This window comes from Curcuma longa, chromosome 8 (assembly GCF_044706935.1).
Source record: "Curcuma longa cultivar G26 ecotype Majalengka, Jawa Barat chromosome 8, ITB_CL_G26_1.1, whole genome shotgun sequence".
Lineage (NCBI taxonomy): Eukaryota > Viridiplantae > Streptophyta > Magnoliopsida > Zingiberales > Zingiberaceae > Curcuma > Curcuma longa.
In genome coordinates this window covers 2,801,888-2,814,960 of record NC_133868.1, presented here as the reverse complement: position 1 = coordinate 2,814,960, position 13,073 = coordinate 2,801,888, and the positions used below count along the sequence as shown (strand labels likewise).

Here is a 13,073-nt window from a genome sequence, read left to right as displayed (position 1 = left end):
TTAATCTCTCTTATTATCTACACCAAAATTGACACTTATTTTATATAGATATTGCCTTCTTTTAGATATTTGATGAAAAATTGTGAAAAAATAGAATCTAAAAAAAATCTCCTACTTTATAGTGCCTTGTATTATACATCTTTGAATTGAGAGTAAGGGATGAACTCTTCCCCTACTATTGGTTGGAACGCCAACAATATAATCTTATTTTTTCGGTTGATTTAAGTTTGAAATTTGGACAATTTAATTGGTTGGTTCTGATACATGAATACCTGGTCTTGCTTTTATCAAATTTTAGGCCTTCTTTAAACTTTGTGAATGCCATATTTCAACAAAGACAAACCTAAAAATTATTACAAAGGATGTTAATGTTCAAAATACCTTGATTGTATGTATTAAAAATAAGTTAATGTGAGTTTAAGATGGCAATGATGAATAAATGCATACAAATATTAAAACAAAAAAAGTAGCAATTAAACAAGTAATATCTTTGTCTCATTATTCTCCTGTATCTATCGATGTTGCTTGAGTTTCATTAATCTATTCAACACTTGCGCAACTTCTTTCATGGTAGGTCTTTCTTCTCCACTAATTTTTAGACATTGTTTGCAAAGCTGACTGAGTTCTTGAATTAGTCGTTTATCTCCTTTATTTTTAGCTTCATTGTCCAAGATCTCATAAAGTTGATTGCCCTTCATAGACAAAAGAAAAGTCGATGCAAGATTTCTCTCTTGTTGAGAGTCTTCAAAATAAATTGCCTTTTTACCTGTCATCAGCTCAAGAAGAACAACACCAAAACTATAAACATCACTTTTGTCAGTTAGTTTGCATGTTTGAAGGTACTCAGGATCAAGATAACCACAAGTTCCTTGCACCAAGGTTGCAAGCTGATTTTCATCCTTAGGCACTAGCTTTGAAGCTCCAAAATCTGAGACTTTAGCCATGTAGTTTTCATCCAAAAGTATGTTGGAAGACTTCACATCTCCATGAATGATTGGAGGTGAAGCTGTTGAATGCAAATAGGCCAATGCATCAGCAGACTCATAAGCAATCCTTAGGCGATCACTCAAGGAAAAGGGTGCCATCTTGCTTTTTTCATGGATTAGATGATGAAGGGTTCCATTGGAGATGTACTCATAAACCAATATAGGAACCTCCACTTCAAGGCAACAACCTAAGATCTTGACTATGTTTTTGTGGTTGATCTGTGACAAGATAAGCATCTCTTTTCCATATTCTTTTTTTTGGCTCTCATCAATAAACTTTGATTTCTTTATGGCAATGACATGACCATCTTCCAAAATTCCTTTATAAACAGTTCCATGCCCTCCACGCCCAAGGACTCTAGTCTCATCAAATTTATTTGTTGCCTCTTCTACTTCGTTTATCTTGAATATCTTAAATCTGAGGCCTTGTTTTCCTTTGATTTCTTCTAGTAATTGCCAACCTCCATGTTCTTTAAAATGTCGTTCTTTTGCTTTCACATATTTCTTTCTTTCGTGTATCATAAAGATACACATGCTACTGATTAACAAAAAGACTATGCTACTTGTTATACCTATACATTAACAAAACATCTTAATTTGTTAGGCGAAAGAATTGGCAAAGAGGAATAGAACTAGCTAGGGAATAAATATATGTTAATAATTCTACAAATGTAAGGTATTACAAAAATAGATGAAGTTGATATACAAATAAAAGAACTTTATGATGATGCTTTTATAAAATATTACCTATGACAAATATGATAGTAATGAGGGTGATTTTGTTGTACTCAAGTGTGTGTGTGCACTGTTAACTATTTATCTCCACTTGCCATGCAACTAGACAAGCAAATTTTCTCATCAGATAGCTAAACTTGACATGATCAAATTGGCAAAAAAAAAAAAAAGGCCACCAACATTAACCCAATACTTCTTAATAACCAAGGAGATTGGAATGTGAATGCAAAGACAATTTTCCACCTCAAAATAAGGTCTATTGTCACTCCTCAAAGAGCCCTAACCAATTTTGGTAACCTTTTAAGGTTTCTTATGGTAGGTTGAATTTTGATCTTGTTGAAGGCACTAGCAAGAGGTTCTTGTTGCTACTTATATTTTACTTCTTCAAGTATCTCTATGATTGTATTTTACTTGTTAAAAGTGATTTAAATATGTTTACAAGTAACTCATCTCTGAAGCCTTTTGACTCTCAAACTTAAAAATGGCTTTATATTAGAACTTATCCTTAGTCAACCTCAAAGACACCTTTTTCATTTTGGTTGTTTGAGAATGAGTAATCTTCTACATCTAGATAAGGATATGGATCTTAGACAATCTAGATAACCTTGTAGTGTTGCTTAGAACAAATTTATTCTTTATCCTATCTTGTTGAAAGACAATAGAGAGAGCAATCTCATACATCTTCTAAAATTTATTTCTTTGATTCATCTCCAAAAACCTATCTCATCAGTCGAAGTTCCTCTAGTTATGCTTATAAAACTCGTATTTTAGACTTCCATGTGTATTCGAGCTCAAATGATGGACATTATAAATTGAGCATGAAGGTGTGAGGATCTTTGAACTCATGGATGATCATCAAGTTTAATGAAGAAACCAAATACATGTGAATCCAATATTTAATTGTGTTATAATCTTAGATTTATTTGGATTGAATTGTATTAATATTGTGATTTCCTAGGCAAATATTAGACTACTTACAACTTAATGGTAAAGATTTGCAAGTTTAGGTGCTTTTATTGACAACTTAGATTTTAGACCTAAGGACGACTAACTTGTAGGTTGATTAAGGAGAGCTTCTCAATCTATGCTAATCGATTGGATCATCAATCTAGTTGATTAGACATATTAGAAAGTGGGCTCAGGGTATGTAGTCCAAATTGAGTGGAAAGAAGCTCAATGGTAGGTAATTTAAATTAAGATGGACTAGACTCAAGGAAAGGTATTCCAAATTAAGAATGAAGGACTCGAGACTAGATAGTTTAAAATAAGAAGGTGCTCTGCGGAGTCAAGAGACGATAATCTATATTAAGAATAAAGGAATTAAAGGTAAACAATTTCAACTAAGAAGATGTTTAGATAACTCAAAGAAGGGTAGCCCAAATCAAGAAGTAGTTTAGAGGACTCAAAAGCAAGTAGCTCAGCCCAAAGCAAGGATGTGCATGGAAGACTTCCGGATAGGTAGCTTGAATTTAGGAGCCTGAAGGAATGATGGCTGATAACTTAAATTGATGAGTGATTTGAAAACAAATAGATTAGTGCAAATTTGATATTGGTGCATCAAGTATGTAGGTTTAGTAGTATTAGCTTAGAAGGTGGACTCGAGGATATAGGTAGCATGGATTAAGTGGATTGAATCTCGATGGCAAGAAGACTCAATCACGATGGATTGGACTCAAGGGAAGATAGCTCAAATTAAGAATGGAGTCAAGGGTAGATAGTTCAAATCAAGAAGATGCTCATAGGACTCAAGGGAGGGTAGCACAAATTAAAAATGATGGACAGAGGACTCAAGGGAGTGTAGCACAGATTAAAAATGGTCTTAAGGGTAGAAAACTCGGATTAAGAAGATTCTGAGATGACTCAACGAAGGTATCCCAAATTGAGTAGTTTGGAGGACTTAAGGGCAAGTTGCCCAAATCAAAGAGATGCTTGAAAGGCTTGAGGATGGTTTGTTATGTTCCAAAAAGCAAAATAAAATAAAACATCTTATGCTTGAGGATGGCTTGAAAATCACTTTACATTCTTACCTTTGATACTTATCATTTAAATTATTTATCCTTTTGTAATGCTCTTAATTATTCTTTCTTTACACTCGTGCACTATTGTTACTAGTGATAAAACATACTAAGCTTAATAGGTGACAAAAATCTTAGGATAGTGCCATAAAGGAACACGGACCACATTAAGAACATTAAAAAACTAAAATACAAATGATTTTAAATTAAAGTAGTACAATATTGAATGAACTACCTATAGTATAGAGCTTATGCTCTGTCCTTTGAAAGAGTTGTTTGATTATTTGTAGTATAGTGTAGAGATTCAACTTTGCCCCTCTAAAAGATCTATTATACTACTTATAGTATAGAGCTTCGCGTGGCTTCGCTATCTAAAAGAGCAACACAAATACTTATACTATAAAGCTTTGACTTTTCCTTTTGAAAGAGCTATGCGAGTATTTGTACTATCGAGATTTGGTTTTCCCTCTGAAAGAGTTGTACGACTACTTGTAGTATAGAGTTTTGATTTTGTCCTCTAAAAAGTTGTGACTACTTATAGTATAGACCTTTTGCTTTTCCCTCTAAAAGATATATGTGACTACTTGTTGTATAGAGTTTAAGCTCCATTCTCTGAAAGAGTTGTGCTACTATTTATAACACAAAGCTTTGATTTTTCCTTCTAAAAGAGTTGCATAACTACTTATAGTGTAGAGTTTTGGCTTCACCCTTTGAAAGAGCTACATGATTACATGTATAGAGCTTGACTCCACCATCTAAAAGAGATATGTTGCTACTTGTATAAAGCTTTGGCTCCGTCCTCTGAAAGAGCTATTTGGAGTATAGAGCTTCAGCTTTAGCGCTCAAAAGAGTTACATGACACTTGTAGTATAGAGTTTCCATTACATCCTCTAAAAGTGTTGTGTGACCATTGCACTAAATTAACAAAATAATGAATGCTTTACATATATTAAAAAGCCTTAGCTCTATGCTCAAAAAGAGCCCTCGAGTTTTTTTTGCATGTTTGTAAGCTTAGACTATATATTTACATGAAATGTCTTTCTCACTAGGTGGATTGCAAGTTGTCCACCTCTTTCTTTTGTGAGATGCATCTTTGGATGGATTGAGGATTGCTTACTTCTTTATATGTTTATATGATATACTTTATATTTGGTGAATTGTGAGTCATTCACCCCATACCTATAATATATTTTTGATTAGGTGAATTGTGGGTTGTTCATCCTACATATTACATATACTAATGATGGACTTCGTTCTGGATGGATTATGGATCATTCATTTATATATGATGCATCATTTACTAGGTAAATTGTAAGTCGTCTATCCTTATATAATATTATGTATGTTGATATATTCCTTAATAAATTAAATCAAGAATACTTGTAAGAATGCAAACAAAAAAAATACAAGAAATGATGAAACCATCTAAGAGTAAATTTAAGAGAAATTTGTGATAAAAAATTAATAAGGTTAAGTGCTGAAATAATGACCTTGATTATTTATTGCTTATTGGATTTTATTATAAGATATACTATTTTATATCATATACTTCTCTCTTATACCTACTTTGTATTTTTATACTCACATTCTAGATTTTTTTTACCACCAAGTTACTCGTGGAGGTGTATGCATAGTATTGATGTAATGTCTTCAAAGGTATGCATTTAGTTAGTTTAGTTATTTGTTGTTTATATTTTTATTTTGTCACTATTGCAATTTACATGCAATGAGTGAAGTTACTTTTATAGCAAATCTAGCTCAAATTTAGGAGGAATTTCTAGTAGTACAAATTGAGAAGGCACTCAAAAGACACAAGAACAAGTAGCCTAGATCAAGGAGGAGATAAAGCCTAATAACATGTGAAACCTGTATGTGTGATCATGCATTGGGATCTTGGATCGACCGTGTGAAGCCGCTGGGATGGCGGATTCCACATTTTACAGAAAGGATCTTGAATTTAATTTTGAGGTATAAATTACATTGATATTGTGATCTGCTAACTAGTGACGTGAGTTATCTAAGACTTGGTTATTGAAGACTCACAACTTTAGGAGCTATCTTAGTTATGTTTGTTGATCATTTCAAGTTTTAAATCTTATTATATATTTACAATAGGATATAAGTAAGGGGACTACACAAGTATATTAGTCAATTGAATAAGAATTTTTAAATGATTGGAGAAGGCCAATTGACCGGCCAAGGATGGACAATTGATGGTTAATATAATATTTTCATTTGAAAAATAATCCATTGCAACTCAAAGTATTTCTAAACCAATAGAGACATAAGCGGTCAATTATAAGATTACTTTCATAGCAAATCTAGCTCAAATTTAGGAGGAATTTCTAGTAGTACAAATTGAGAAGGCACTCAGAAGACACAAGAACAAGTAGCCTAGATCAAGGAGGAGATAAAGCCTAATAACATATGAAACATGTATGTGTGATCATGCATTGGGATCTTGGATCGACCGTGTGAAGCCGCTGGGATGGCGGATTCCACATTTTACAGAAAGGATCTTAAATTTAATTTTGAGGTATAAATTGCATTGATATTGTGATCTGCTAACTAGTGACGTGAGTTATCTAAGACTTGGTTATTGAAGACTCACAACTTTAGGAGCTATCTTAGTTATGTTTGTTGATCAGTTCAAGTTTCAAATCTTATTATATATTTACAATAGGATATAAGTAAGGGGACTACACAAGTATATTAGTCAATTGAATAAGAATTTTTAAATGATTGGAGAAGGCCAATTGACCGGCCAGGGATGGACAATTGATGGTTAATATAATATTTTCATTTGAAAAATAATCCATTGCAACTCAAAGTATTTCTGAACCAATAGAGACATAAGCGGTCAATTATAAGATTACTTTCATAGCAAATCTAGCTCAAATTTAGGAGGAATTTCTAGTAGTACAAATTGAGAAGGCACTCAAAAGACACAAGAACAAGTAGCCTAGATCAAAGAGAAGATAAAGCCTAATAACATGTGAAACCTGTATGTGTGATCATGCATTGGGATCTTGGATCGACCGTGTGAAGCCGCTGGGATGGCGGATTCTACATTTTACAGAAAGGATCTTGAATTTAATTTTAAGGTATAAATTGCATTGATATTGTGATCTGCTAACTAGTGACGTGTGTTATCTAAGACTTGGTTATTGAAGACTCACAACTTTAGGAGCTATCTTAGTTATGTTTGTTGATCAGTTCAAGTTTCAAATCTTATTATATATTTACAATAGGATATAAGTAAGGGACTACACAAGTATATTAGTCAATTGAATAAGAATTTTTAAATGATTGGAGAAGGCCAATTGACCGGCCAAGGATGGACAATTGATGGTTAATATAATATTTTCATTTGAAAAATAATCCATTGCAACTCAAAGTATTTCTAAACCAGTAGAGACATAAGCAATCAATTATAAGATTAATCTCTTATAGCAAAAAGTAGAATCTGCCACCCCAATGATTCTACACGGTTGATCCCACGATCATCTATACGGGGTAAATCAGAAAGCTGCAATTGGCTATTACGGAGAAGGGTATTACTTCAGTTTTGTCGAGATTTGAGCCTTGTCCACTAACCCCATCATACTCCGAGGGCAAAAAATTTAGACTAAATTTATAAGATTATTGTAGTCCATTAACAATCTAGTCATTGAAGTCTTAACATTTATATTTTTTAGTCTAGACGACTAGATTGGTAGCCAATCAATTAGATACGTCTATTAAGTGAACATTAGGATCAAAACTCTAAAGCCTTCTAGAAAGCATTTGGTCATTAGGAACTCATTATTAAACATCTAATTCCCTTGTGCTTAAGTGGATGTAGTGCCCAAAGGAAATCATAGGTCTTGGATAAGGATCGTATGGCTTGAACCCCCATCTCTTACTATTTCACGTTTTTCATAGTCTTTCATTTTCATTTGTTAGGGAGAGGTGAGATATTTGTAGTGAAAGAAATTTTGATTAGGCCAATCTTGTCAGACTCATGAAATCTTATTGACCAGGTTAAGATTGCCTTAAAGATGTTAACCTTAATTTGTAGAAGCCTACTTTATTGCTTCTTGTGAAAGGGTGGGTGATAATAGTGAATTATTTATAAGTAGTGGCACATCTTAAACATCTTATATAGGTTGTTATATAGAAGTGTGGTCTCTAAACCATGTAAACAAAATCCACTTGTTAGCATGTGATTTACTTATTTATATTATGTTGCATATTTAACTCTCTAACCACACATGCCTTTTCTTTTAATTATTATTTAAGTCATATATTTTTACACTAATTTCAGGTTATCCAATCACCCTCTCTTACCTAGTTATTAGATTCAACACTTTTTAGCAAAAGATAGAATCCGTCACCCCAGCAATTCCACACGGTTGGTTTCATGATTATTTGTGAGGAGGTAAATTAAGAAGCTACAGTTGACTACGATAGAGAAGAGTATTAGCTCGATTTCATTGAGAATCAACACATACCCCATATGTATGATGTATATATTTTGCATGTAGAATTGTTCAATAGAATATCATGACAATCATGTACTTTGAATTCCTATCATATATTTAGCTAGATAGGTGGACCATGTGATGAGCAGATCATGATAAACTATATATACTCTCTTTTCATGATTGAGATGTTTAGCTAACCACTCTTTTAGCATCTCGTTTAGTTCATTGTCTAACAAAAGGAATTTAACGTAGCTTCCACGAATACGGTGCAATGGTAAAACAAAACCCTGAGAGCTAGTAAGAAGATTAGAATTTAAATTTCAATAAAGATAAATATTTTGAAGGTGATTTCTAAATATACATTGGATTTACCCGGTAAGTATAATCATACTATTTTTAAATGGATTTGTGCATCAATCTTAAATTAGTATCTTCTTCCGTATAGTTTGATAGCACCTGATCTACAAAGTTCATAGCCCGTACAATAAAATTTATGATACAATTTATAGAATAAACTTAATATCTACCTAAAATACAAGTTAATAATGGTTAAGATAGAAATTGACAATATTTCATAATATAATTTCTAGTATATATAGATGCAGGGAGGATTAAAAAAAAAACAGAACAATGAAACTTGAATGAAGAAGAGTACGATTATGCATGCTTACCTATCGTCCACTTCGCCGCTAAGGGGAGCGCCGCTCTCGGCAAGCATGTTCCGTTGATGGGGTTGCCGTGGCTCCCCCGCGGGCAAAAGCACTCGTACTTGCCCGGCAAGTTCCGGCAGATCCCCGTGCACGGCTTCCGATCTTCCTCTTCGGCGCACTCGTCGATATCTGCAATCGATCGACGATCAATAAAGTGCGTGCATAAGATAATAGGAGACAGAGAGATGTACATTTGGCTAACCTTGGCATCCATTTGGGAGATAAGGATTCCCCTTGTAACCGCTGGTGCAATTGCAGCGGTAGCCCTTGCCGTTAACAGAGTCCAGGCACTCGCTGTTGTCGCTCTTGCAAGCGTAGGAACTGGAGTTGCTCCTGGCCTGCGCGCACGTCTCCGTCCCGACCATCCAGTCCAACATCAGTGGCACTCCTCGGCCGCCGTAGCTCGCCAGGAAGTCGTCCGTGGTGACGAAGGACGCCCGGAACTGGAACGCCTCTGCCTCCATCAGCACCGCGTAGCTGCAACGGGTGAAGTTGTAGATTTGTGAGGTGTTGAAGTTGTCGTCGAAGGACACCTCGTAGTATTGAAGTCCCCTGGGGATGGCCGTCTGGCAACACCCGATGCCGGAGCAGGTGTCGTTGCTCAGGCTGCCCTCGCTGTGGCATACCGCCACGCAGCCGGTCTGGTAGCCGCCGACTCCTTCCGTACTGCTCTTGTCGCCTTTGATGTAGGCCAGGGTCTGGCAACCAAGGACGGTAAACTTGTTGAGGGTGTCGGAGAAGGTGTAGGCGTCGGCCATTTTGAGTAACCAGTTGTTGAGGACGATGGAGTCGTTGGCAGGATAGTAGCACTGGGAGGAGATTTGGTTCAGCAGCCGGGCGCGGCCCTGCGGCAGGAGGATCTCCGCGATCTCGACGTTCCCTTGGAAAGGCACCTCGCCGGCGCCGTCACGCGTGCGGTTGCAGTGGAGGGTGAAGCTCTCGTCGATGGAGCAGTTGCGGCCGATACCGAACGGGTAGGGGATATCGACGGGGCCGCACGACGAGCGGCAGCCGGGCAGTGCCTCGGAGGCCACCGACGGTGGCATGGTAGCCAGCTCGAGCAGAAGCAAAGAAAGTAGCAAAAGCATGATTTTACTTTAAGTTTCTTCGTGCTACCATTAATCCTGATCCCTGCTTTGACGGAGGATTTATGGTTTGGTGGAGTGGAACAAATTAAGCAGCTGGTTGGAATGATCCAAGAGAAGGAATTGTAAAAAATTGGGCGTTGGCATTGTGAGAACCGCCGCAGGGCGGCGCGTCCGACGTAACACCAGTTGTCAGAGATGGCGTAACACCAGTTGTCAGAGACGGCAACAGAATAAACAAGAATTCCTACAACTTATGCTTCCTTTGCTAAGGGACTGCTGAATAAACAAGAATTCCTGCAGCTTATGCTTCCTTTGCAAGGAACTGCTGAATAAACAAGAATTCCTTTGACTGTTCTTTTTCTGCTGCAAGAGAAAGAATTCGTCATTTTAGCAATTTTACACGATTGATCATATGATCATTTATGAGGAGGTAAATCAAGAAATTACAGTTGATCACGACGCAGGAGGGTATTGTCTGACTTCGTCTGAATTCGAACCCTTGCCCTCTTCTGCTGCGTCGTAACCAACTCAGCTATGTCTCGGAAGCAAAATATAAATAAATGTAGAGGAATAAAAGAACTGATTAATTAGAATGTGGTGAATGTGGTGATGTAGATGATGAGGAGGTTAATTATTAGACTATATTTTTTTTTTATAATATGTTAATAAATATTTTTTTTATTAATCTGTCACGGGATCGAGCACTCTTAATACTTCTATAAATTATATCTCTTTTGAATAAATCATTAATCAAGAAAAATTTTATTTATTCACATCTTTTCTCTTCTCTAATTCAGGTATCTTTTTTTAACATAGTATCAGAGCTACTATTTCTTTTAAAAAAAAATTTCCTTCATAATAATTTTTTTTCTATCACCGTCGCAAGTGTACATGTTATTACTTCTCTTCTCCTACCATCATTCTTTCCTCTTATTCTTTCTTTTCCTTAATTTTTTTCCTTTTGCTTCTATTTTAAATATCAAATATTCAAAATAGATGTCGAGTTGGCCATATTGATATCCAATGTCTTAGACAATTTGACATAAATTTTATTGGTGGTCCTACAATTTTAAGACATCAACTGTTTCACAAATTTATCCTAAGGTACTCTCGTCCGTGTCTACTCTTAGTAAATCATTAGAATTTTCATCTACTGAATAATATATTGACACTAGAGTAATTCATCATATCACATCATATTACAATATTCTTACAAAAGTAATACCATATTACTGCTTAGATATGGTGCAAGTAGACGACAGTTTATGCTTACAAATTACTAATCTTGAAAATACATATATTCATTTATTTAATCATACTTTCACATACACAACGTCTTTCATGTCTCATTTATATATTGTTAAAAGTTTGCTCTTAGTACACTAATTTTGTCTTAATAACGATGTCATTTTTGAATTTCATCGTAATCATTATCTTTTAAAAAATAGTGAAACAAAAACTATCTTATTTTATGGTGGAATCAAATATGACTTCTATTATTATCTTCAAAGTTCTTCAATCAAAGCTTTCATTAATGACCGCATAAATAAATCAGCTTAGCATGCCTTGTTAGTAGTAGCTTTAAAGTCAATTATGTGATTATTGACTAGGAACTTTTGTATCATATTCTATTATTAATAAAGACAAAGTTTGTCTATTATATTTATTTTATGTTTGTATCAAATGACTAAATATAATAATGTCCATAAGTGATTTGTTCTAATCTATATCATATCAATTAATTGAATTGATAGTAAGATGATGTAGAGAACACTTATCTTAACTATTCTTAGTTAAGTATTAATATTCAAGGATAATATTAATGCATGAGATTAGCATGTAGGTCAATTAATGACTTGATCTCACAAGTCATGGGTATATGATATCACGTTGACACATAGGTATATATTAGAGAATATATACTGAATTGACTCGCCATGAGAAAGTTTCATGGATCGTTATATAAGTGTCATAAACTTTCTCATGTGACTATTGGTATGAATAGTCCTTAGACTTGAAATCACTATGGTTTTCTACATAAGGAGTTGTGTACTTTGGTATCGTCAAATGTCACCCGTAATAGGGTGGACTATAAAGGTGATCACTAGGTATGTAACGAATTATGCAGAAGGATGTGAGTGATATAGATGAGATCTATCCTTCTCATATGACGGAAGTGATATTTGTGGACCCTTTGATAGAGTAGGACGATTAATGCATTTGCTTGAGTGAGTCTACTCGGGGATCAAAAAATACAAAGATTGATACCGAGGATGATACGGTCTACGCCTCATTGATCAATCTAGATATCGAGGATAAAGAGACATCATCATACATTATAGTAGCTGACGGAAAGGTTAGATCAATCTCGACTTTCTTGTCACTTGGGTAGCAATGATGCATTGCTCAAGATTTCAGCTCATTGCTTATGTGTCTAAAGTGGTTTAGACACATTACCTACGTTATGAGAACCTATTGGGTCACACACAAAGGATACGATGCTTCGGAGAATAATTGATTTTAGTTTGACTAAAATATAATCCAAATTGGATTAATTGAGTTAGACTCAAGTAAATCCTAGATTATGAGATTAAGTCTAATTTGAGTTAGACTAATTTAAATTAGACTTAACTATATTTGAATGAGAAAAAAAATTAAGAATTTTTCTCTTCATTAGATGAAGAGAAGATGAAGAGCCAATATGAGAAACATGTATTCTATTTGAGTTTTAATTGACTTTAATATGGGGAAGCTACAGAGACAAAAATCTTTCATATTCATGAGATGAATATAAAAGGTTTTTTCTTACATCTTTAAGGTGAACGAGGTATTTTTGAGCTATTCTTCTCCCTCTTGGCCAAACATCCCTTTTCTTCCTCCTCCTTATTTTGGTCGAATCTCCTTGTGTGGCTAGCACCACAAAGGTGATTCTTCTATGAAGCTTGAGATTATGTTCGTGTGGATACGCATAGAAGCACGGACGCTTGAACATGCAAGAGATTCGATGAACCGAGAACAAGCGAGATAAGCGAATGGCATGCTTCAAAGCTATAGATTTATTAGATAGATAAAT

General features: G+C 35.0%; 1 protein-coding gene across 1 annotated transcript; it reads right to left on the bottom strand.

Annotated features, from left to right (window-relative positions):
- Positions 1 to 512: 512 nt before the first annotated feature.
- Positions 513 to 10,000, bottom strand: LOC141833195 (wall-associated receptor kinase 2-like). Its single transcript, XM_074720580.1, has 3 exons — positions 9,115 to 10,000; positions 8,874 to 9,041; positions 513 to 1,558 (listed from the first exon to the last, which is right to left on the bottom strand). Exons 1-3 carry the CDS (start codon positions 9,998 to 10,000, stop codon positions 513 to 515), a joined length of 2,100 nt encoding a protein of 699 aa, XP_074576681.1.
- Between the last annotated feature and the right edge of the window lie 3,073 nt (positions 10,001 to 13,073).